Source organism: Bactrocera oleae, chromosome 3 (assembly GCF_042242935.1).
Source record: "Bactrocera oleae isolate idBacOlea1 chromosome 3, idBacOlea1, whole genome shotgun sequence".
In the NCBI taxonomy this organism is placed as follows: Eukaryota; Metazoa; Arthropoda; class Insecta; order Diptera; family Tephritidae; genus Bactrocera; species Bactrocera oleae.
The window spans coordinates 9,314,606-9,339,205 of record NC_091537.1 but is presented as its reverse complement, the minus strand read 5'-3'; the positions used below and the strand labels follow the sequence as shown (position 1 = coordinate 9,339,205).

The following is a 24,600-nucleotide window of genomic DNA, read 5'->3' as shown; positions in this document are numbered from 1 at the left end:
AAGTTATAAAATCTGACACCTAAAATCAGATAGTTCGTGGTCCAAAAACACACCATGATTGACCGTTGCGAACGCTGTAAGCAGCATTTCGATTATTTATCTAAAGACTTAAGGTCTCATGTGCTGTGGTAGAGTTGTCTTTTCGGAAGCCGTCTTTAAGCTTTGCTGGATTCAGATGCTTCTCAATAGCTCAAGCTACTAGGGAAGGCAGATATAACTTGTGGATTTGTGAGATTTCAGGTTATTTTAAAGCGTCTAGTGACAGACTAGTTCTTGGTGACAACGAATAAATAAACTTTGACAGATCGCACATAATGCTCTCAGAGAGTAATCACTGTGACGAAAAATGAGCTTATATATAATTTGAGATTTTGGAATGGTATATTAAGTTTGACACAAAGTTTGTAACACCTAGAAGGAAACGTCAGAGACCGTATTAAATATATAGTACATACATAAATTCTCAGCGTGACGAGCTAAGTCGATTTAGCCATGCCCGTCTGTCTGTATATACGTGAACTGTTCGCTCAATTTTTTAAATATCGAGCTAAAATTTTGCATACGTCCTTTCCTTTATAAGATACTGCTCATTTGTCGGAACCGTCGATATCGGACAACTATAGCATATAGCTGCCATACTAACTGACCAATCAAAATCAAGTTTTTGTATGGAAAACTTTTTTATTTCACAAGATATCTTCACAAATTTAAAACTTTTATATTTGTGAAAAGTATTCTAGCTTCGGTGCAATCGTAGTTAACGTTTCTTTATGTTTTACTTACCTAATTACGCTCGTGATTGTTAATTCGCGTCTATCATAAAATTGTAGCTGCTTTATGGGTTGTGGGTTTTTGTTTTATAACAACGAAAAAATCAAAACTACAAATTCTTAAATTTTTATTTTTCAAAACGGCATTTTTATTCAAATATTTACTGTTCTATTTGATAAAATCTACACAAATTCAATAAACAAAAAAATATAATATGTAGTAGTAATAATAGCAAAGATTTAAAGATAAACGTTACAGACATGTATTCTTCAACAATTAATAGATTATGTATGTATGTGTGTATGTATGTATATTTGCTTTTATTAGTTTTATTGTTACTACCGCTAAAGAACCTGTGTTTTTTTTTGTGGTTTTTGGTTATAATATTTTTTTTTTGTTTTTTTTTTTTTTGAATTTCATTTAATATATTTATATTTATTTTTATTTTACTGTACATACAAACGTTAGCTTAATTATGTAACTTTGTTTTTTGCGCTTTTAAATAATAGCTGCTAACCGCTTAGTGTGAAAGAAGAAGAACGCATTGAAAGCAAAATAAATTTGTATTGCCCTTTTAATTAAAAAAAAATTGAAAGCATTAAAATTCAAGCATAACTGGTTTTGCTCTAGAAATTTCGTATAATTAATTTGAGCATGCTATCCACAAATTAATTTCGAACATATACAAATATTAGATGGTGTAGGTAAGTAATGGCATATGTAAATGATATATGCGTATTTGCAATTTTTCAAAAACTTGACCATACAAAAGTATTTAGGTGAGTAAGAACATAACAAACTAGTAGTAATACTAAGGTGCGTTCGTAGCTGCGTTCGGGTAACATACGATACGTATGCATAACTGTCTATTTAAAAAACTACTAACAACCAAAATTTATAATTTCAATTTATTAAACTTTTTTTGTTTTCATTTTTATTTTTCATTTATTTACTGCTTTTCGCGTCGCTAAGCTAAACTTAAGTAAAAGAACTGAGAAAAAAAAACTTTTTAAATAATATCGTTTATTAGAAAACAATGCAACAGTTGCTCAAACATTCTGCCTGCTCTGTACCACTGTGCATTTTTTTACTTTTACTTTGCTTGTGTTATTCCACATTATTTACGTATACTTTAAATCTACAATCGTTCATTAAATTGCTTGCGTTGCGTTTTAAAGTAATTTATGCGTTAGAAAAAAAAACTGTAAACAAATTATCAACTACTAATCTATAATCTCGCTGTGTGCTTCACATAACGAACAATTGTTTGTATGCGTGCATGCGTATGTATGTATGTGTATGTGTTAGGGTAATTATAACGTGTTATTTGTTTTATTAGTAGTACATAGTATTAACAAATGATTTATGTATATTTGTTTTAATTACATAAAATTGTATTTATTTTATACAAGCTGCAAAAGGTTTGCAGTCAAAAAACAAACTGCCTAACATTAAATATTAATATTTATATACAAATATGCACACCAGCACTTAACGCGACCCTCGATTTGAGAAATTTACCGTGGTTGCAGTTTGTGGCTGTTTTCGCCAATTTGTGTCCACTTCTTTGCTTGTATTGCAGTACAACTAAGTTACTAACTACTATTTACAACTTAGCAGAAAATTTTGGAAATTTTTACTTCTATTTTATTAATTATCCCACTGGTACTTAGCGCTAGTACTATATATGGTGCATTCAATTGCATTACCTCTCCGTCGTGGGTGCTCATAAAAAAACATGTGAGTACTTAAGATACGTTAAATTCTTATGGTAAAACTTTACAAAAAAATAAAAACAAAAAAAAAAAAATTAATAATTAAAGAAAATATTGAATAACTGTAAATTAAGTTTAAACTATAGTCCAACCTACTTGAGTCAGTAGTAGTATTCTAGAAAATATATTGCTAATACATTTCTACTACTTACAGCCTTCACAAACTTTTTCTAAAACTTTTGTTCATTATTAAACAAAAAATTATATTTTAATTACATTTCAACTGCTAACATGCGTTTGTCTCGTCGAATCCTCAACGCGTATATTTTTACGTTTGCGTTTTGGCTAACTTTACATTTTACACTAAAAATGTTTTGCAAACCAAGTGTCTATATTACCATTGCTATAAATAATTAATTCAACCTAACCTTTTTTGTACACCATTGCAAATCACTCAACACTCTACTCTTTGTTGCGCCCCCACTATCTATTGCTATTGCTCAATATTCCAGCTGGAGAAATCGTTGTTAAAAAAGCTGGTTTACCAACCCACCCTCTAGCAAAATCGGAAATCTGTATGCAGTGCCATGAAGCTTTAACCATGTTTATAGCTGGCCAGTTCAGTCATTGAGCGTGGCAACATTTATTTTGGTTGCTGTATTGCCGCCAACCATTTTGTTTGGGTTGCACTCCAGCACGACTGTATCCTCGGCGGCTTCGCCAAGTGTCACCGCCGACGACGTAGCAGCCAGCGTTGCTGTTGCTGTGGTCGTTAGTGTTGCGCTGTCATTGTCGTCCAGCACGATAATTTCACTGTCCGCTATTTGACTTTTTGTGGATTTTGCTGGTGTGGCGTTTAAGTTGTTTACCTCAGTTTTGTCATTGCTAGCATGCATGTTGTTATCCTCTTCTATATATTCAATTGCGGTGTTTTCATCAATATCGGCAACTACAAAAATATGTCATGCAATTAATTTTGAGTTTCTTTTGTTTTAACTTTTTAGTCTACGAAATAAAAGCGTTATATATAAAATATTATTAATGGTTTTCACCCACGCACGCACCGATAGTCTCATCAAATCCAGCATCTGTTTCACATTCAACTGCGGCGGATATGTTGTTTTCTCTTTCGTTGTTCACATTGACTGCATTCACTGTTCTCTCCAATTTTACAGTTTCACTTTCCGCTTTTTGGGCAGATTTTTTCTGGCTAACAGCCACAGTCGTATTCTCCTCATCATCGTCAATCACTTCGATTGGCTCATCTTCATCGTTGACGTAAGCGCTGGCGTTATTATATGTTTTCTGCAATCGTCCCACCTTCAGCTTCGGCGCATCACGCGTTTTAGCGGGCGATATCTCACCGCCACTACCACTTTCGGTGCCGCTATAGATTGTGTATGCCCGTTCTGTCATCTCTTGGCCCTCTTCGCCGCCCGTATCGTCCGTCATTTCATTCTCGTCCATTTCACCGTCAACAGTGCCCTCAGTCTCAGTGCCGGCGTCAGTGTCGCCCTCTTCCTGCTCCTCCACAATTACATCTTCAAAACTGTCATCGATAATTATGGCCTCACCATCAATCGTTTCCTTGTCTTGCTGCTGTTTGCCACCAACCTGACCTCCGGACTGTCGCCGAAATTCTGTGCGTGCTGCGGCTTTAGTTGCTGCGGCGACGGCTGTTGCTTGATCCAATTCCATTTCCCAATCGGTAGCACCCAAAATTATTGTGGACGGTTGCTGTTGTTGTTGTTGGCCTTGTTGCTCTCGTTGTTGGTGCTGCTGCTGTTGTGTACTTTCTACTAGCGTTGTTGGCAATACCGTTACTGTATCGCCAATATTATTACCCATCGTGATATTCGTGCCATCACCACTTTCCACTATTATCGGCATATTGAGTATATCCACTGGCGTATCTTCGGTAATCATTTGATTTGCTTCCAACTGCACTGCACTGGCTGTTCTAGAGGTCACGTTGTACTTGTTGCTGCCATCGATGAAAGTGGTCGTCTTAATTGGCGTATTTGTGCTGCTTTGTGCTGACGACGAACCAATTATCACGACATTGGGTTTGACGGTCTCGGTGTTTTGAGTATTCTGTACTTTAGCAGCTGCAACAATACTACTACCAACACTTGCAGGCTTCGATAGTGTTATTGTTCCAGAGGTGGTGCGTGCACCAACCGACGGCACGAAAACCATATTCATATTACCCTTATTGCCGCCCAATGTTAGCGTGTTTGTTGTAATAGTGGGCTTCGTCTGTGATTGGGATTGTGAAGTAGCCGTGTGAAAGGTGCCCGTCAAATTGCCGGGCGAATTTAATGGCGCTGGGATTATTTGCACTTTCTGTATGGCGATGCGTTGCGGCTGGTGTGTGCCGGTTGTACCAGCACCCGTGGCATTACTACTGACCACCGCGTTGGGCAAGATTTTGTGTGATAATGCACCTTGTAGTTTTGCTTTCGATGCGTTGTCTATATTGGCTGGTTGTATGAACACTTTGCCATTTGGTGATTGGCATATTTTTACGCTGGTACGAATACCAGTGGTTGAGATATTCTTTAGCTGATGTTGTAAGAATGGTGAAGCTGAAGTTGATTGTTGTTGTGCCTGTTGATTCGAATGACTGACCGCAGTTACGCTTGTAGTGGTATTCGCTGGTGTCAATTTAATATTGCTGATAATTTGGGGGCCCGAATTGGAAGTACTAAAGGTGCCAGAAAGCTAAAAAAAATAATACGTGGCAAAAATATTAAAAAGATTATCTAGCGACAAAACCCCAAAACACAGGCAACAAAAAACCAATAAAAATAAAAGTTAAAAAACAAACACAAAACCAAAAAAAAAAAAACAAAGTTTAAAATAAAAAGAACAAATAAAAAAAAATTTAATATTAAAAAATTCAAAAAGTTTATATTAAAAAAATTAAAATATTTAAAAATTCAAAAAACATATATTATAAAAATGAAAACATAAAAAAAAAATTCGAAAACTATATATTAAAAATATGAAAAAATAAAAAAAATTCCAAAAATATATATTAAAAAAAATTCCAAAAATATATATTAAAAAAAATTCCAAAAATATATATTAAAAAAAATAAAATAGAACAAATTAAAAATATTTGCATGCTAAGAAAGAAGTTATTGAAAATAAGTATATAATATACTACTATATAAACTCCAAAATAATAGAAAATAAAATTTCGTTACTTACCTTGCTTGCGCTGCTTGCATTCACGCCAATTGTGCCCGTTTTAATGATCTGCGACTTGCGGAACACCGGAGCGCCGGATGTTAGTGTTGAAAATAGCGCACTGCCAGCGGCTGTGCCACTCTGATTTGGTGATAGCAATAATGTCGACCCCATAGTTTTTAGCATTGCTGTTGTGCCGCCCAACGAAGCATTCAGATTATTCCCACTAAGACCACTGCTTCCACTGCCGCCACTTACGAGTGTAGCACCATTATTGATAGTTTCGATTTTCGTAATATTAACAGTGTTACCGGAACTACTGCTACTGCCACCGCCACTACCACCACTAGCAACACCGGCGCCACTCAACACAATCGGTAACAATTTCGTTGTTAACACCTTGCCTTGCGCCGGCTGTTGTGATGATTGCAGTGTTGCAGTGCCTTCCGTAGATACATTAGTGTTGTTTGTATTTTGAATTTGTATGATTGCTGGTGGCGTGTGCGTCGGCAGAGAAGGCGTCGCTTGTGCATTACTCGAACTATTGTTACCTTCAATGATGCTGAACACTTGTGAGCCACTGTTATTAGTACTGCCGGTGAGTGCAGCGTTATTATCTGTGCCAAGCGCACTAATCAATGTAGAGCCGGACAACTTTTTTGTAGTGAGTTTAGTACCTGGTGGCAAAATTGTAGTATTTACTGCGCGTAATTTTGTGGCAGCCGCTGATAATTGTGGTAATGTCATTATCTGTGGTGTGGATGTAGATTGCAATTGGAACGTGGATGCCGTTGATACCACGACCGCTGATGCCATTGCTGTTGTTGAAGTTGTGACAACCGAACCTGCTAATTGCTGTGGCGGAAGACGGTCTTCAAGTATAATTTTCTGTACTGGCGTTGAAATCATTTTTTCCACTTTGCTATGTACTCCAGCACTGCCAACAGTTGGTGATAAGGCAGTTGGCAACTGATGGGTATCGATTCGTGTAGACAAAGCATTTACCATTAATGGGCTGTTGGATGGTATTGCCGGTGCTATCACATTTGGTGACACTGATGATGCTCCTGTTGTTGGTGGTGTTGTAATCACGCTAGGCAATTGCAATTTGGTTAGATTCTTGGTTATGTCCTTCTTTGAAGCGGCAATCTGCGGTTGTGTGGAATTCTGATCCATATTGAATTCATCCAACCCCTCACCGACAACATGTTGTATATTGCGAACGGTTGTTTGTGCCAGCATTTGTTGTTGATGCTGTTGTTGAGCAAGTGATTGTTGTTGTTTCTGTTCTTGAAGTTTGGAATTCGCTTTGCGGCCACTTTTGGCTGGCGTCGCCTGTCGCTTACCAGGTGTAACAGGTAATATGGGGTTTACACCTGTAGCCATTTGTGATTTTTTCGTTGCCAGTTTTTGTTTTTGTAATGGTGTTTGATTTAAACGTTGCTGTGCAGCTTTGCTGTTGTGATTGTGATATAATTTACGTATGTTACTGTTACCACTGATGGGTGACGTAGCTTGGGCACTATTAGCAGTTATGTGATGGAACTGCTTTTGGTACTGTTGTTTGCTGGGTGAAGTATCACTGATAATACGCTTTTTATTGCTGCCGGCTTGACTGTCGGATATGTTACGTTTAAGATTTTTCTTATTGGCAGCAGGAATATCAGGCATTTTGAACTATTAAAAAGATTAAAATAATTAAAGAAACATTAGAAATATTCAATCCACAAATACAGAAACCATATATTTATATTACATATTCAAAAACATAGTCGAAATTGTAAAACCAAATCAAACACCTAATCAATCACAAAAGCAATATATTTAGTCAATGAATTCAAATTTATCTTAATAGAGTAGATTGATTTGCAATATGCATAATACGTAGGTATATATATATATATATACATATATGGTTAATAAGAGGCTTCACTTTTAATACGCTGCTTTAATTATATATATATGTATATGAAGAATTTATTATATACACATCGGTCTCACACTTTTAGTACTATTTAAAAACTTTGGTTACTTCACGCAATTTTAATTGTTTTCTGCAAATCTTTCCTTCCTTTAATAATATAATATATTCACAGACTGTACTTTTTTTAACACTTTATATTCCTTTGTCGTTATATAACCCCGCCCGCCCCTCACAACCACACAAATATTCAACTTACAGGATCGTCTGTGACGACATAAACCTCGCGCTTGATTTCCCAAGATTCCAATTCTTCTTTTCCCATTATTGTATTGATGGTATTAGCTCGTTCAGCAACGACTGCTGCTGCCGTATCAGCGGGATAGGGTAATTTAGCATTTTCAGAAATTGTCTCAGTTGCCACATTATTAGCAATTAATGCGAGCGCTGTTTGTGGGGCCACACGCGGTAGCATCGGATACGATCGTCTTCCTTCACGCGACCACTCTTGCCATGTATTTGGACCCGATATACTGTACACAAGTAAAAAAAAAAAGCACAACACATATATGTATATAAGCACGATGCGAGCATTATAGGAAGAATAATTTACACTAAACTTCCGCCTTATTTCGTAACTGCGCGTATGAATTCTTTAAACACTTACGCTTCAGCTATGGTACACAATTGTTCATCGTTTGCAACACGACGCGCTTCAGCTCGATGACGCTCTTGCGAGATGTGAAATATGCCACGCAACTCCTCAAGAAGTTTGGCCTTGTTGTCGCTGAGGCCACCCTGAGCGCGAAATACACTTATCACATGAGAATAAGATTCCAGCTCTGGAAATAGATTGAACAAATGGTTAATAAGAGACTTCACTTTGAATACGATGCTTTAATTATCAAACGGATCACGTTCGCTGTACACTCTTTCCGTTGGCATAACTCCTGAATGCGCTTCAACGCCAGTTCTTTTCACCTACATAGTATGTAGTTTGGCTCGCATTCGTAGCCACTTTCTTACCAAGTCTTCTCAAAATCCCTCGACACTCATCTCTAGACATTTGCAACGCCTGCGGCCACATCCTGCACGAATATTATCCACGCTGCCTTTTTGCAAATTGTTTTTTAACTCTTACTCGATTTTCTAAAATAGTTTTCTCTAACTTTTTGCAAATTGGAGCGAAAAATTCACTGCTGCTGCTTCTTCATACGAAATTGGCAGCCATTAATGTTTATTTGTCAAAAAAGTAAGTACAGTACAAAATTATAAATGAGGAGATGTCAGAAAAGAGAGTTAATTAGGAAAGGCATGGAAAGTATATTTCAAATTTAATATGATTATTATACTATATCTAATGTTGAAAATATTATTTTATGCATGTATTTTGTAAATAAAACATTATTATGCGTTTGGGTATTTTTACTATATAATTTCTTTAGTAATAATAATTTGTTTATTAGTTCTAAATATGTTATTAATGTTAAAAGTGTTAATTTAAATTATATAGTGTATAATTAAGTAACATTATTTTAAAAAAACTGGATTTTGTACTATATTTATTATTGAAAATATTATACATGCATGTATTTTGTAATTTAACCATTTATTTTTACGTTCGGTTATATTTACTATACAATTTCTTTTGTAAGAATTATTTGTTTACTAGTTCGAAAAGCGTTATTATTCTTAGTAATATTATTTTTATATCTTGCGCATAACTAAATTTCATTATATATATATCTTATAGAAGTATAAAGTTTTAAAAATTTTCCAATTTGGGTTAAGAATAATATGACACTGTTTATCATTTGTTGTCAATATGATTGTCATATGTGTATTCTTAATATGCAACAGAGATTTCTACACCGGTTGTGCAGTGTAAAAGAAAAGTGAATAAATTGATAAAGTGTTAAGTGTGGATGAACCGTATAGGTGGGAGTGCACTGTGCTTTCAAAACAAACATACCAGGCGACTGGCCCAACACCACTAGAACTACCGATCTATGGCCAGAAAGTTAATATCTAAAACTTAAGTGAGAATAACGAAAGCAAGATGTTTCGAACGGACAAATCGAATAAATTCGACTTAGGAGAATTCAAGAGAAAACTGAAACGCCTTGCGGATGGTAGTTTTTTGTCTTATAGACGAATCTTTCTGCTCTTATTAGTAATATGTATCTTTTTTTATATTTTGCCACCCGTGTTTCGATATTTGTTTATGAGTACGCCGGAAGTAAAAGGTAAAGTGCCTTATATTTAATAACCCAAACAATGTATTATAATTTCAATATTTTATACCTTTTAGATCCACACATGCAGTGCATGGACGATCGCTTAACACCATTTTTTCTACAAAACTATGAATTTGATGCCAATATACGTCACGTGCCACCGCATCCAGAAGAACGTAATTTCATACCGTATATAGGTAATGGTTACATTGGTTTGGAAATTGCACATGACGCTTCTTTGAATATAAAATCTGGTCGTTCCATGCAGCTGCCGATGCAATTTCATCCAGTTGTATCGGTAGCACAACGAAACGAAGCCGGACGAGAAGCAACGGTAGTTGAATATATGTCCGGTACAGTGCATAGGTAAGTATGTCATTGAAATTGCTATGCAGTTAAAACAATAAAATAAAATTGTATAATCTTCACATCAAATGTGTGCAGGTTTCAATGTTTTTCCAACTATTTTGTCGCCTATACTTATTATGCTCACCGTACACATCCGAGTGTTTTAATGCAAGAAATTAAAATCACCAACACACGAAATACCATAGAGGAAGTGGAGCTGATTTTCCCACGTATTTATTTTCAATCACCAACTTCGCACGTTATTAAATTGGGGTTCGTATAAGAATTATGCAAAAATATATGTAATATGTACCTATGCATATGCAACTATTTTTTATTTGCAATCAATGTAGTAAAAATTAGTTAAAAATTGCTTAAATTAATTTTACGAAGCCAGCGTAAAATCCACTAACATTTTTCTGTATGGTATTTCTTAAAACTGTCATGAATTTATTGTGATATTTTTTCTGTCAGTTTAACAACGCAATCCTCTGTACTTAAAGAATTCGAAGTGAGTACTGGTACGATTGTAGTAAATCCAGACGACCCCACTAATGTGATTGTAGTAAGCGTAGTCAAACCACAAATCAATCGAATTATACAATTGAAAAAGCGTGGCGCTATCAACATAGTATTTCCAATTGCAGTGCATTATTCACAACCGATTAAGCGTGACAAGTTGACGGAGACAGTACAAGATATAGAAAATAAAGCTATACAAGCTATGACAAAAGTTTTGCAAAAATTGCAAAACAAATCGGAACAACTGCCAAATCCACATACATTCCATCAAGAACATATTAATGTATGGTCAGATTTGTGGGCTACTGGCTTCAGTATAAGTACATCTAAAGCGGAGGGCAGTTTGAATGGCGATCGCATCAACGCTTCCATGTATGCAGTTCTCTCGCAAACGCGGAGTTACGAATATGAAGAATTCGTTTCTTTAAAGTCGCCTAGCAAACAAGAAATAGCGAAGGCGCTGACCTACGCTGAAGGTTGTTATGACTCATATTACACATTACAGGCAGAGAATCTCTGGTTGAACGCTGACACATTAGAAAAACTGAATAATTTGGTGTCATCATGGATGGTCACTTTGGAAAAGCAGGTAACACTCTGCATAATATCTCTGTAAAAGAATTTCAACATAATAATTGTATTATTTAGGGCTGCCACAACCTAATACGTGCCGGCGCTTCAGGTGTTATACAAGCTATGGTGCTCAGCTTTGGCAGTTTTCGTTTCAGCAATCAACATTTAGAGTGTAACATGCATCCTAAGTATCTACATCGTGATTTTCATTTTCGACGCTTAAATTACGGCAATAAGACACATGTCAATATCACAATCACCGTTACTGAAGATAATAAGGCGGTAATTAATGTGGCGCTAGATCGTTCCGATCGCAGTTATTATGCATGTGATGGCGGTTGCCTGGATGAACCAGTATTACTCACGTGAGTTAATAATTATGTTGACTTATTGCTGCCTGAGACCCTATGCACCATCTCGGTGCCATGTGAATATACATATATATATTTTAAGAATTAATGCTTAAATATATATATATATATTGCTGGAGATAAGTAAAATATTACTTATTATTTATGCTCTTTTAGGCAAAGCCGTCGCCAGTTCCCAGTGAAATTAACCAAACCAGTGACCGCGATTCTTTATATTACTGAAGATAAGCAACATATGGAAGAGCTACATAAGGCTATACATGTTAAAGAAGTAGTGGAAGGTATATTTTCAAATTTTGTGCTTCTCAAAATTTGTTTTAATTTTCTATTTTTCAACTACAGCGCCGGCGCACGAGCAGCACTTGATCGCATTACATAGGCATGGTCATCAGTTAGGCGGTTTACCTACACTCTTTTGGGTATCGGTTTGTGCAATAATTATAGTATTTCATGCGTTCCTATGTAAATTAATTATTAAAGAGTATTGCGAACCTTCGGAAAAGCTGCGATATCGTTACAATAAACCATGACCATAAATATTGTGTGTAATTATATGTATTTGTATTTAGATTTCTAGTTAGAAATATTATTATTTGAGCCTACAATGATAGCTAGTTCAATAACTTAACTCCATAAAATGCGTGTGTGTATATTTCATACTTTTTATGTATGTTTATATTGTTGTCATACTAATCAATACTAATATGCAATTAAACTTCGAACCATAACGTTTAGTTATTATTTTATTTTTATTATTTTTTGAATTTATGCGAGATCGTGCTACTTATATATTATTATATGTTAATTTTAATGAAGATAATATGTTAATATAAATACAATATATATATATATATATATATATATATATACATCTATAAATGTAAAGAATTGCAATTTGTTTTTAGTTTTTTATTAGAATATAACCTATGCATATGTGTATGTAAAATATTGTAATAAATTTACGAGAGCGTGTTATATTCCGAATTAAGTTAATATTGTAACGGTTAAACAAAACAGCTACTATACAACAGCTCTAATAGTCGTCGAACCAAACGACCCGTAATTACTATATCCGAGTTAGTGTTTTTGAACTCAATTTGGCAATGCTTTTTGAATATATTACAGATCATTTGGGTATATTAGCTGATTTTACATTAATCCTTAGCAATCAAATGAAAGCAATGAAAATGCTATTTGGTTACGGCATAAATAGATTCGGCGACATAAGCGACATTCTTCGTTGTTAGACCGACTACCGCAATACGTCCATCCTTTGTCAAGTAAATACTGTATTCCTTAATAAGACGTGCCACTTGCTCCGGCTTGAGACCAGTATAGCAGAACATGCCGATTTGATTGGTGATATGCTCCCAGGAGTGCTTAGAACCGAGTGAAATTAATTTCTCCTTCAATGCCTTACGCATACTTATGGTACGATTAGCCATTGTCTTCAAATCATCCAACCATATACAGTAAAGTTCATCATCCTTGAAAATCTCCATTGCAATGCGTGCACCATGTACTGGTGGATTCGAATACATGGGTCGTATAATGGTTTTCAAATTGGATGTCACACGTTCGGCCTCATCTTTGGAACTGCAAACTAATGTAAATGTACCGACGCGTTCACCATAAAGACCCATATTTTTGGCATAACTTTGTGCTAAACAAAATGTATGTCCTTCGGCGCTGAAAATGCGTACAGCTGCCGCATCATTATCAATATCACCGCTGGCAAAACCGAGATATGCCATATCGAAGAAAGGATATAAATTACGTGATTTCATTATTTGTGATATTTCGCACCATTGCTTCGCATTTGGATCCACACCGGTGGGATTGTGCGCACACGCATGTAGAAGCACAATCGACTTTTCAGGTATTTTCTAAAGTTTATGAAAGTTGAAACATGCATATATTTCATAATAAAAAAAAAAAAACATTTTCGCCCCTAAAAGTCACTTACACATAACGACTCAAGTAGCGCCTGCTCATTCAGCGCACGCGTATTTGGATCATAGTAGCTATAGTTGGCTACCTTCAGGCCGGAATGCATGAAAATTGGACGATGATTCGGCCATGTGGGCGTGGGCAAATATACTACGCGTTCACCCTTCCAAAAGAGACCCAAAAATGCGGCACCTATACGTAAGGCGCCGGTGCCACTTAAACTCTACACATGCGTAACAATGTTGATTCATATATAATATGCATGTTATATAATTGATATCAAATATAGTCATTAGATACCTGCACTGTTGCATTGCAATTATTTTTCAGTATTTCCGAATCTTCGCCCAGCGCCAGCGCTATTGATTTATTATAAAAATCCGCCAAACCGGAAATAGGTGCATATTCCTTATTCATATTTTTGGCTATTACGCGTTTTTGTGCCTTTGTAAAATGTGATGTTTTTGTTTTTTTTGTGGTATAAAAAGCAAATATTATAAGCAACACACCTCTTTAACACTGGGCAACACCCATGGTTTGCTGTTGTCGTCACGATATGCACCTACGCCTAAATTAACTTTTTTGGGGTTTTTATCCTTTAAAAATGCCTCCGTGATGCCGAGTATTGCGTCGGGTGGTGCCATCTTCACATCTGCGAACCATGATCTATGGAATGTAGTTTTAGTTTTTTTTTTTTCAGTTACTTTAACAAAATGCTTGTGGAGGAGTACATACTTGTAACGTGTGAAATACAGTGATGGAGCAGCTTCAGCTTTAATGGGTACACGCTTTGTTAGTTGTAACATATTTTAGAAAATTTCTGTATATTGTAAATTAGGATTTTAATTTTTTTCTTTATGTCAACACCAAATTCGTAAAACAAAGTTGTAGTTTCACATTTTTTCTTTATTTTTATACGCGTATTGTAATGGTTAATTTTCAATTTTTCGTAAATAAAACGTTATTTGAGCTCGTCATTACAGTTCTATTAGTTATTTTAGCACAACAGCGGAACTTATATAAGTATAGTATATATTATATAAGTATAAGGGTGCAGTTTTAAAAATTCGTGCTCGTGTGCATCACAGAAACCTGTTATTCCCGACCGTTGGGTACACAGTAAACGAGACTGACACGAATTTTTATTCGATCATGAACTGTCGGCTCGGTAGCATTCCTCAAAATTATTAAAGTAATATTTTCGGCATCTACAACAACAACAGCAGCCTTTATGCCGTTATGACAGTTGATATTATTACAACAACAATAATCATATAGCATTAAGTTAAAAAATAAGATTATATATACATACATATACTATATTTTCAATAGTTTATTAATTCGTGATTTACAGTTTTATTTTAAATGCTTTCATTTATACGATTACATTATATTTTTATTTTGAGCGTTATACTCGCGTAGGTACTCAATGTACATGTTACATGTTTCATTTTATTTTTCTAAGCTTAAAGACTTGGACATTTATTATTTATTAAAATTCTACTATACACCCACGCCTGCATATACATAACCTATACAGATATGTGTGTTCGATTTAAACGGCAACCTGGGCGCATTGCTTTGCTGTGCATTAAAATTCATCAAATTTCTATTAAATATTGGCTGTTTTGCTTTTACTTGGTAACTTCGTGCATGGCGTGCGCCAAATAATCAACATTCTTGCTAGTCACACCAGCCATCGAAATGCGACCATCTTTGGTCAGATAAATGCTAAACTCCTTCGACAAACGCTCGACATTTGCGGCGGTCATGCCCGAAAAGCAGAACATACCAATTTGATTGGTGATGTGATCCCAGGAGCGTGTTGAGCCCAACTTCACGAGATTGCCCTTCAATTGTGCGCGAATATTAATAATACGATCGGCCATTGTTTTCACATCCTTCAACCAAATGGCTCTTAATTCTTGATCATTCAGAATTTCGGCAGCAAGACGTGCACCATTGATTGGTGGATTCGAGTAGAGAGCACGAATGAGTATCTTAATTTGTGATGTGACACGATCAGCCTCTTCTTTGCTGGCAGTGATGACGGAGTACGCACCGGCACGTTCGCCATACAAACCCATATTCTTGGCGAAACTCTGCGCCAGGCAGTACAAGTGTCCGTCCTTCTCGAAAATGCGCACAGCTTGTGCATCACGATCGACATCACCGGAGGCGAAACCCTGGTAGGCCATATCGAAGAAGGGGAACAAGTTCTTCTTCTTTATCAGTTGAGAGAGCTCCTTCCATTGCTCCAGCGAGAGATCGACACCGGTGGGATTGTGCGCACAGGCGTGCAACAAAACTATGGATTTTTCTGGAATTTTCTGCAAACAAATAAGTTAATATTAAAAATTTAAAAAAAAATTCTATACTTTTATAAAATTAATAGTTATACAACAACAAACTTTATACTCACGCTAATATCTTCGAAAACACCTTGCACATCCAAGCCGCAAGTTTTGGGATCATAATAACGGTATTTCTTAATCGGAAGTCCGGAGTGTTCGAAAATTGGTACGTGATTGCCCCAAGTGGGTGTTGGCACATACACCTCACGATTGCCCTGCCAGAATTTGCTGAGGAAAGCGGCACCAATACGTAAGGCACCTGTGCCACTGATGGACTGCAAAATTAACCGACTCGTCAATATAAGAACACTAAAAAATAACTATTGTTGATTTACTCACCTGTGTTGTGGCATTGTGTTTCTCTTTCAAGCGTTCCGAATCCTTGCCAAGCGCCAGTTCGATAGCTTTGTTGTAGAAATCTGGTATACCGATGATGGTTGCATATTCCTTGTCCAATTTCTTGGAGACAATGCGTTCCTCAGCCTTAAATTTTAATTGGCACATTTACATAGAAATTGATACAGTTATTTTAATTTAAAAAAACAAAATCGAGTAAACTCACCGTGCGCACACTTGGCAACACCCATGGTTTACCGTTATCATCGCGATAAGCACCAACACCCAAATTGATTTTTTTTGGATTCGTGTCACGTTTGAAAGCTTCGGTTACACCCAAAATAGCATCAGGGGGACCCATTTGCACGCCAGCAAACCATGATCTAAAAAAGAAAAAATAAAGATTTAAGTAAAAAAATAAAACTATTATATTAAACATGATAGGTTTTCCTACTGGCTTTCTTGTTATTATTATAATTTAATTATTTGTAAATACTTTGTAAAAAATATTGCATTCATGTGTATGTACGTATATAAAATTGCGTCACTTCACGGCCCATTGCTGCTGGTGTCAACAAATATTTGTTAGAAAACAAATTATACACAATACTATTGAAGAGCTCGTTAAATTATACACAATACTATTGAAGAGCATTTATAATTTTATATACATACTAACATAAGTACTTGTATACAAATTTACAAATATAATAAATAAAAATATTGTTAAAATTAAATTACAGATGTTTCAGTATCAATTTTTAATTTCTTTCACCAGGAAGCTGCCTATTGACGTAAATCATTTCGCTTTTATGTATAGAGATAAGTCGAATATATTTATTCATTAATTTCATATGCTTTATTAGGGTGCCCGTTATTTACCAAGTTGATTTTTTTTTGCAAACGCCACGGAAGTTTCAATTTTTACGCTAATTAACTGAGCGTTCATACAAGTGAATTATAAATTCTGTGTTGCTCATACGACATGGTGTACTGTATAGAGTACATTTGATGAACTGTACTTTTAAACATCAGAATGAATGTTTCTATGGCAAAAACCAATCAGACTTTTTTGTTGAACGCTAAATTTTGCATAAAAAATTCAACTTGGGAAATAACGGACACCCTAATATATATACATATTTTCATCTATGCTACTGTTTACATTAAAGAATAGTTATGCATGTTTTAAAGCTTTCTGAATCATATCGATAACAATTAGAATAGACACATATGCACAAATAAATACAATACATACATATATATATTTCTATAAAAATTAAATTACGTGAAAATGCTAATTGTTTACTGTCATGGTCATAAATTTCGTTATCACATCCCGTGAGCTGGACTAATGACGTTGACAAATACATATAATATGTACTCGCAGCTGTTTAAAAATAGATATAACAAACAAAAAGAAAAAAATTTGGGCATACACGTACATGTGTCTACAAGTGTATATGTATGTGCATGCATACATACATATGTACAAGTGAATATTGAAAATGAAAAGTATTCATGAAATGATTATATTTTTTGCACTAACTTTAAAAATAAAGACATATTTGTCATGTTGAGACCATTTATTTTCTCTCAATACGTCAATTCAGTGGATATAGCTTTTTTTCATACAGACATATGTACATACAACAGATAATTTTGCAAAAGAATTCTTAAAGATATATTTGCAAGAAATTTGTTACGAAAGCTGGCCGCTCTGGGAGAGGTTAGTGTTGGTTTAACAAATAATCAGCAAGTGGAAGTGTGATAATGTTATCTATTGCATCAAATCATTATTTAATTATAAAAATATCTTGAATCGTTTGATATGTATAAAACTAATTTGTTATTATTTTATCAAACTTTGTAATACGCCGGCTTTTTCATATATATATAGTGGCAGACTTGAATTACTTTCTCAAGTGGTTTATATTATGGTACCTGATAGAAATACTCGTATAAGATCATAATCATGTACTTTAAAGATAACGTATTCGACTTATTGAATCGTTTTATCCCCCCGGGTTTTATACATATATGCATATTATCTGCAGCAATTTTTTTATTATGTAATAATATAAATAAGTAACGTGACTCGTATAATATACGTAACTAAGAGCTCTTCTAAATTAATTTAGTATAGTATGTACATACTTGTATGTATCTAAATATGTTTAAATTTTCATATGTGCATAAATATGCAAAGGGAAGTAGTTTCTACTGCAAATCTTTTTTACCCTTTTGTGCTGGCGCATATGAAATAAAGTGTGTACAAATATGCATACATATTGACATATGTACATATGTATATTGATAGGCACATTTGTATGTACATACATATAATCAAGTACTTTCATACTGATTTATTACCTAATAAAACTATGTCAAGCAGTTTAGTAAAAATAGCTAACCAATTAACTATTCAAAGTAATTTATGTATGTATTGTACTTATAAATACATAAATTAATTTAACATCTGCAAACCATATACATATACTTATAGATATAAGAACAAATACATATCTAAAAATTAACTTGTTAGATTAGCAGAGAGCTGCGCCCAGTAGACAATACAAAATAAAATGTGATCAATTTAGTAATAAAATTATAATATTTAGAAAGATAATAACTATCGTTAAAACAACAAATAAAATAGCTTTCAATATAGATATAATTTGATATAATTAAGAAATTACAACAATTCTACCTAGCGTACGTGATTTCGCTACACTACAGTGCACATATGTATGTATGTACATATTTACATATACACGTGTATGCGCGAATGCGCGAAAATAGGGAAGTAAATATACTGCATGATTGAATGACCTTGTGTAATGACATCTACTAGAGCTTAAGCTAAGCAGTTAGCACCGGTTGCATGAAAATCTTCGATGTTTATTTATTAATATCTAATTTATGCTTAAAACAAAAATGTTATAAATATATTTTACATACGTTTGTCCACACCTGTATACATAAGTGCCATTTTTTATATTCTAAACATTTGCTAACTATTCAACCGGCGGCTATTTAACCCGATAGATACTATATGCATATGTGTAAATATTTATAATATTGTACATGTTCTAATTAAATTGACGCTTCGATTGCTTACTGTGTGCGTGCGGTATTGACATTTAATGCTGCTCCAATAGCGCGGTTTGCCGATAAAAGAGTTTTTCCGCTAATATTTGCCATTTCTACACTTTAAATTACGTATAATGATAAAAGCTTTCTTTAAATGCTGAAATTGTTAACCTGCCACCCACAAAACAATAGTACTCAACCAGCCAAAATTCAATACTGCAAAATTTCCCAAATCGGCAAACGTATCATAACCGCCACATTAGCTAGCCCCACTTCATCTTCGGCAATCAGCTGAAACACTTCGTGGGGGATAATGGGTTGCCACTCTACAATTATCAATGAAACTATTTCTATCAGAAATGGCAGATCGCTAAAGTTTTACATCAATTATGATTAAACTTCAAACTTTCCGATTATACCAAAAGCCTCCAAGCAAGTCGTGGGCCAGAAACACCAATAGAACACTGCAATAATTCTGCATGGAATCGGATACATATACACGTTATAACTGATTGACTATATGAGTGAGAAAGGGATGAACGTTTACACAAGATAGTTGGCTGACAGTGGCATTATTTAAATCCTAAAGACGGATATACAAGTTAATGTAAAGATGGCATTGGAACTAGGAAATTTTATATTCACAATTATATTATGCAGATATCATTCACAACCAACAAGTTTTTAATGTGGAATCAACGCTGTGAATCTCAAAACACAGCTGATTTAGATTGTTTACCAAGGTTAATATTTTAGTAAAACAGTACACAAAAGTGAAGAAAGTTAAAGTTAATATAAATTTTAATTATATACATATATTGTTCATTTTGTTTTTGGTTGCACCAATTTAAATAAAAGAAGATTTTGCAAACAAGTACTCATTTCCGGTAGTAAAGAAAAAACTCGACGTAATGGGCGGCGGAGATTTGGTACTATAATTAAATTATTTATTCGTAATGTAATACTATTAATTATATACACTTATGGTAATTTTAGAATTTGAAGAAGTCTTGGCATCCGCATACAATGAAAAACCAAGAAAAGGTGTGGAAAGCGGAGCAAGCCAAATCAGAGGAAGATAAAAAGCTCAAAGATCTACGAAGGGAGATAGATGAAGAAAAAACACGAGAGGAGCTTAAACAGATAGGTCGCAATTCTGGTATACTGCCACAGGAGGATAAAAAATTAGAATGGATGTACAAAAGTAAATTGGCCAAAAGTTTACCGTAACACCTAAATCATACAACATGATTTTTTTATTTACAGGTAGTAATGAGCTTATAAATCGTGAAGAATATCTACTTGGAAGGAATATTGACAAATCATTTGAGATGTTGCAAGCTGAGGAACAACGAAAAGATCAAAATATGGTCGGTGTAAAACAATCTATAAATCATGTGGAACACGAATGCATACCATTTTCCATACGGTCTTACCGCAATATAGAGTCCACAGAACAAGTCGATTTGCAGCGTAAAGTCATGGAGGATCCTTTAATGTTAATTAAACAACGGGAAATGGAATCAAGAAAAAAACTTCTGGAGAATCCGGTAAAATTAAAGGAACTTCACCGCATTCTCAAAACTGATGAATTACTAAAAAAGTCTAAAAAAGTAAAAAAATCTAAGAAGTCTAAGAAATCCAAGAAAAAGCATAAAAAACGTTCTAAATCATCCAGCGAAGACAGCTCTTCCGATTCGAAATCAGGCAGTGATACCGCAAAGGATCTAGATGAGGAATTAGCTAAGAGATATAAAAAGCTAAATAAAGAGGAAGATTTTTCTGGTTTAAATTTGTCAAAATTATTGGACGCTAAATTCGAAACTATTACAAAAGAATTGGATAAAGCTGCCAGAAGTAAGCGCAAAAACGATCACCGATATCGCTCAATTAGCAGTGACAGTGTTCATGACAACAGGAGGAGAAGTCGTTCCAGGGAACGTGAAAGAAGAGTAGAGAAAAATTCGTATGAGAGTAAAGGAAGGCAAAAAACAGTTAGAAGCCCTCGTCATAGATCACCCAATAGCTATCAAAAGAGACAAAGTTCGATTATACGATCACCCGACGAACCTCGTAAACGACAATACTCCACCTCTCCTTCTATTGAAAGGGATGTTAGAAATATTTCCAATTCAAAAAAGTCACGTTCAAGTCGTTCATTAAGTAAAGATCGTAAGAAGATAAATGATTATCGATCGAGAAAACTAGAACCACAGTCGAGACGGCAAGATTATAAGGAGTATGAAATACAACAAAAATACAGATCTCGTTCAAAGTCACCTAAACTTGGTAAAAGTCGACGTCGTTCTGTAACTAGATCTTCAGTACGCTTAAGTAGAAGAGAACGTTCAAGAACTTCACGCAGAAGATCACGATCCCCACGCAGAAATTCACGTTCTCCGGTTAGAAGTTCCCGTTCTCCGCGTAAATGTTCACGATCTCCACGTAGAAGTTCACGCTCTCAGCGTAGAAGTTCACGTTCTCCACGTAAAAGTTCACCTTCGCGGAAAAGTTCACGTTCCCCAGATCGAAGTTCAAGCTCTCCACGTCGGCGAGAGAGATTAAATGATCGTAATGAAAATAAATGGGGCCATGGGCGATTAAATGAAAGTAAAGTGATAGCATCACAGAAAAAATTAAGCAATGAGGAAAAGGAAGCACGTCTTCGGGAAATGATGGAAAACGCTAGTTGGAGGGAGGAGGATCGGGTGAAATCAGTGCAAAAGTATCGCGAAGACAATGCCCGTGAAGAGGAACATTATAAAAATCAGCATTTCGACAAGGAATTCATAAATAAGGAAGTAAAGAAAGCGATTGCTACACAGTCCTCAATTGGGTCTAGAATTCGTTCAAACTTGAATAATATTCAACGCACATCCGCCGCTATGAATTCAAATTTTACGAAAAAATAATTCAAATATTTTCCTAGTTTTAAGTAAATTCCGTTTTTGTAACTAATAAATACATGTATTTAACGTTTTTAAATTATCAGCTATTTTTATTCAACATCTAAACGGATTAAGATTTAATATGTTCAACAAATGAATGTGTTCCTTGTTGTAAGAGCAGTTTTTAACGATATTTATAATATTTTCCATTTGCTCAGCATAGGATGTAGTTTCGTAATATAAATTTGTCTCTTGTGCTTTTTGCCAATGTTGGAATTAGATATTTTAAGCATTGCTCAAAGCAGCTACACCCGGCAGTGTCTTGCCCTCAAGCAACTCCAGAGAGGCACCACCTCCGGTTGAAACATGTGATACCTTCGATTCGGTACCCCATTTGGCGCAACAAGAAGCTGTATCACCACCTCCAATAATGGAAACAGTGCCACCTTCGGTAGCTGAAACTACCGCATCCATAACAGCCTTTGTGCCGTTGGCAAAATTTGCAAATTCAAACACACCTGGTGGACTGAGATAATATACATTTAAATAAAATCCATATAATAATATAACCTGCATATTTACCCATTCCAAACGATGATTTTTGCGCGGCATACGGGTTCTTTGAATAATTCTCTGGATTTTGGACCGATATCCAAACCCATGTAACCATCAGGAATACCTTCCTCCACAGTTGCCTCACAAGTTTTAGCATCTTCAGCAAATTTATCTGCGCAAATAAAATCGACCGGCAAATGTAATTGCACGTTGTTTTTCTTTGCCTTTGCAACCAAATCATTGACGATTTTTGCACCTTCTTCGTCAAAAAGTGATGCACCAATCTTCATATTATTGATGACTTTCAAGAAAGTGAAAGCCATTCCACCACCAATTACCATCTCATGTACTTTATCCAGCAAATTTGAAATCAACTGAATCTTGTCCGCAACTTTAGCGCCACCCAAAATGGCCAAGAATGGACGAGGTGGATTATCCAGAGCCTGAGCAAAGTATTTCAATTCTTTGTTCAACAAAAGACCAGCGGCACGCTTTTCGAAACCTTCGCCAAGCATTGAGCTATGGGCGCGATGTGCTGTACCAAATGCGTCGTTTACATAAACATCACCAAGTTTGGCCAAACTCTGTCGGAATTCTTTCACTTTGGCTGGATCTGCCTTTACTTTTGCTCCACTAGCATCAAGACCTTTTCCCTCCTCTTCAACGTAAAATCTCAAATTCTCCAACAAAATAATAGAACCAGCCGCTGGATCTTTACATGCATTTTCTACTTCGGGCCCAACGCAATCAGGTAAAAATTTCACATCTTTGCCAAGAAGTTTTTTCAGTTCATCAGCCACTGGAGCAAGGGTATACTTTTGATTTTTTTGTCCATCAGGTCGACCTAAATGCGACATGAGCACCTGTAAATAAGTAAATTGTTATGTGTACCTATACCTCTAAAAAGATAGTAAGCCGACATGCTGAAAATTTACTTACGACTGATTTCGCTTTGGAGTCCAATGCAAATTTAACACTATCCAAAGCGGCAACAATACGTTGATTACTTGTAATTTTGCCATCTTTGATAGGAACATTGAAGTCCACTCTTAAAAAAAATTTATGCAATATCGTTCAAATTGTTGTTACAGAAACCAATTACCTCATCAACACTCGTTTGCCATTTAAATCCAAACTTTCAATGCTCAATTTGTTGAAAGCCATTTTACCGCCTTTACTCTTTTCTTTTTTATTACAAGAAGATAGACTTTTCTGAATAGTATTTCCGAAATAAGATTGCAGTTCAAAAGTTTTCCGTACGCACAAAACGTTCCTTCTGCTTATCGGTATGGTCAAACTTTTTAGTAGCCAATTCAATGTCATTGCAAGGGCAGACCGACAATCGAAGCAGAGTTGTTATACATGCGAAATTAGTAAAAAAATCAATGAAAGCTTCGAATTTTCAAATTTTTAGTGCAAATTTTATTAATGTATTTTAACGTTTGATATATAAATGAAAGCCTATTTGTCATACAAGTTAAAGTATAGAAATTGTGTTACTTTTTACATCATTATCTCATTTGATGGGGTAAATTCAAATCACAAGATCTGTGTATAGAAAATAAAGGATACTAAAAAAAAAGTTGTATTTCAATATGGAAGGGTTTTAATAAAATAATTAAGCGCTTATTACACGATACGTTATAATTTGAATTTCGAGTTAAATACCGTAAAATTAGTATAACTCACGGTGTATTTCTTATTGCGAATAGTTTTTGGATTTAAAGTGTTTGTAGGTTACAATTGAAATGTCAACAACTTCAAAAGTTGT

General features: G+C 35.0%; 6 protein-coding genes across 7 annotated transcripts; 2 read left to right on the top strand and 4 right to left on the bottom strand.

Moving 5' to 3' along the window:
- Positions 1 to 887: 887 nt before the first annotated feature.
- Positions 888 to 8,843, bottom strand: LOC106617125 (BRCA2-interacting transcriptional repressor EMSY). Its single transcript, XM_014234134.3, has 6 exons — positions 8,629 to 8,843; positions 8,270 to 8,444; positions 7,862 to 8,135; positions 5,703 to 7,358; positions 3,551 to 5,210; positions 888 to 3,435 (listed from the first exon to the last, which is right to left on the bottom strand). Exons 1-6 carry the CDS (start codon positions 8,687 to 8,689, stop codon positions 3,107 to 3,109), a joined length of 4,155 nt encoding a protein of 1,384 aa, XP_014089609.3. The 5' UTR covers positions 8,690 to 8,843; the 3' UTR covers positions 888 to 3,106.
- A 588-nt stretch (positions 8,844 to 9,431) lies between these two features.
- Positions 9,432 to 12,628, top strand: LOC106617104 (uncharacterized protein KIAA2013 homolog). Its single transcript, XM_014234101.3, has 7 exons — positions 9,432 to 9,848; positions 9,914 to 10,205; positions 10,284 to 10,460; positions 10,662 to 11,298; positions 11,358 to 11,647; positions 11,810 to 11,934; positions 11,996 to 12,628. The coding sequence occupies exons 1-7, from the start codon at positions 9,662 to 9,664 to the stop codon at positions 12,181 to 12,183; spliced, it is 1,896 nt and encodes a 631-aa protein (XP_014089576.3). The 5' UTR covers positions 9,432 to 9,661; the 3' UTR covers positions 12,184 to 12,628.
- Positions 12,629 to 12,724: 96 nt separating this feature from the next.
- On the bottom strand, positions 12,725 to 14,675 carry LOC106617105 (aspartate aminotransferase, mitochondrial). 2 transcript variants are annotated; one of them, XM_014234102.3, is made up of 5 exons: positions 14,339 to 14,675; positions 14,113 to 14,269; positions 13,904 to 14,047; positions 13,620 to 13,826; positions 12,725 to 13,539 (listed from the first exon to the last, which is right to left on the bottom strand). In XM_014234102.3, the coding sequence occupies exons 1-5, from the start codon at positions 14,407 to 14,409 to the stop codon at positions 12,844 to 12,846; spliced, it is 1,275 nt and encodes a 424-aa protein (XP_014089577.1). In that variant the 5' UTR covers positions 14,410 to 14,675; the 3' UTR covers positions 12,725 to 12,843. The 2 variants fall into 2 exon arrangements, with proteins under 2 accessions (XP_014089577.1, XP_069963519.1); XM_070107418.1 differs by having other exon boundaries at positions 14,113 to 14,675.
- A 226-nt stretch (positions 14,676 to 14,901) lies between these two features.
- LOC106617101 (aspartate aminotransferase, mitochondrial) lies at positions 14,902 to 19,629 on the bottom strand. Its single transcript, XM_014234098.3, has 5 exons — positions 19,415 to 19,629; positions 16,520 to 16,676; positions 16,297 to 16,440; positions 16,026 to 16,232; positions 14,902 to 15,933 (listed from the first exon to the last, which is right to left on the bottom strand). The coding sequence occupies exons 1-5, from the start codon at positions 19,495 to 19,497 to the stop codon at positions 15,238 to 15,240; spliced, it is 1,287 nt and encodes a 428-aa protein (XP_014089573.2). The 5' UTR covers positions 19,498 to 19,629; the 3' UTR covers positions 14,902 to 15,237.
- A 474-nt stretch (positions 19,630 to 20,103) lies between these two features.
- Positions 20,104 to 22,371, top strand: Cwc25 (CWC25 spliceosome associated protein homolog). The gene is made up of 3 exons (XM_014234135.3): positions 20,104 to 20,315; positions 20,383 to 20,590; positions 20,653 to 22,371. The coding sequence occupies exons 1-3, from the start codon at positions 20,298 to 20,300 to the stop codon at positions 22,296 to 22,298; spliced, it is 1,872 nt and encodes a 623-aa protein (XP_014089610.3). The 5' UTR covers positions 20,104 to 20,297; the 3' UTR covers positions 22,299 to 22,371.
- On the bottom strand, positions 22,357 to 24,200 carry Pgk (phosphoglycerate kinase). Its single transcript, XM_014234136.3, has 4 exons — positions 23,932 to 24,200; positions 23,769 to 23,877; positions 22,857 to 23,692; positions 22,357 to 22,800 (listed from the first exon to the last, which is right to left on the bottom strand). Exons 1-4 carry the CDS (start codon positions 24,150 to 24,152, stop codon positions 22,560 to 22,562), a joined length of 1,407 nt encoding a protein of 468 aa, XP_014089611.1. The 5' UTR covers positions 24,153 to 24,200; the 3' UTR covers positions 22,357 to 22,559.
- Between the last annotated feature and the right edge of the window lie 400 nt (positions 24,201 to 24,600).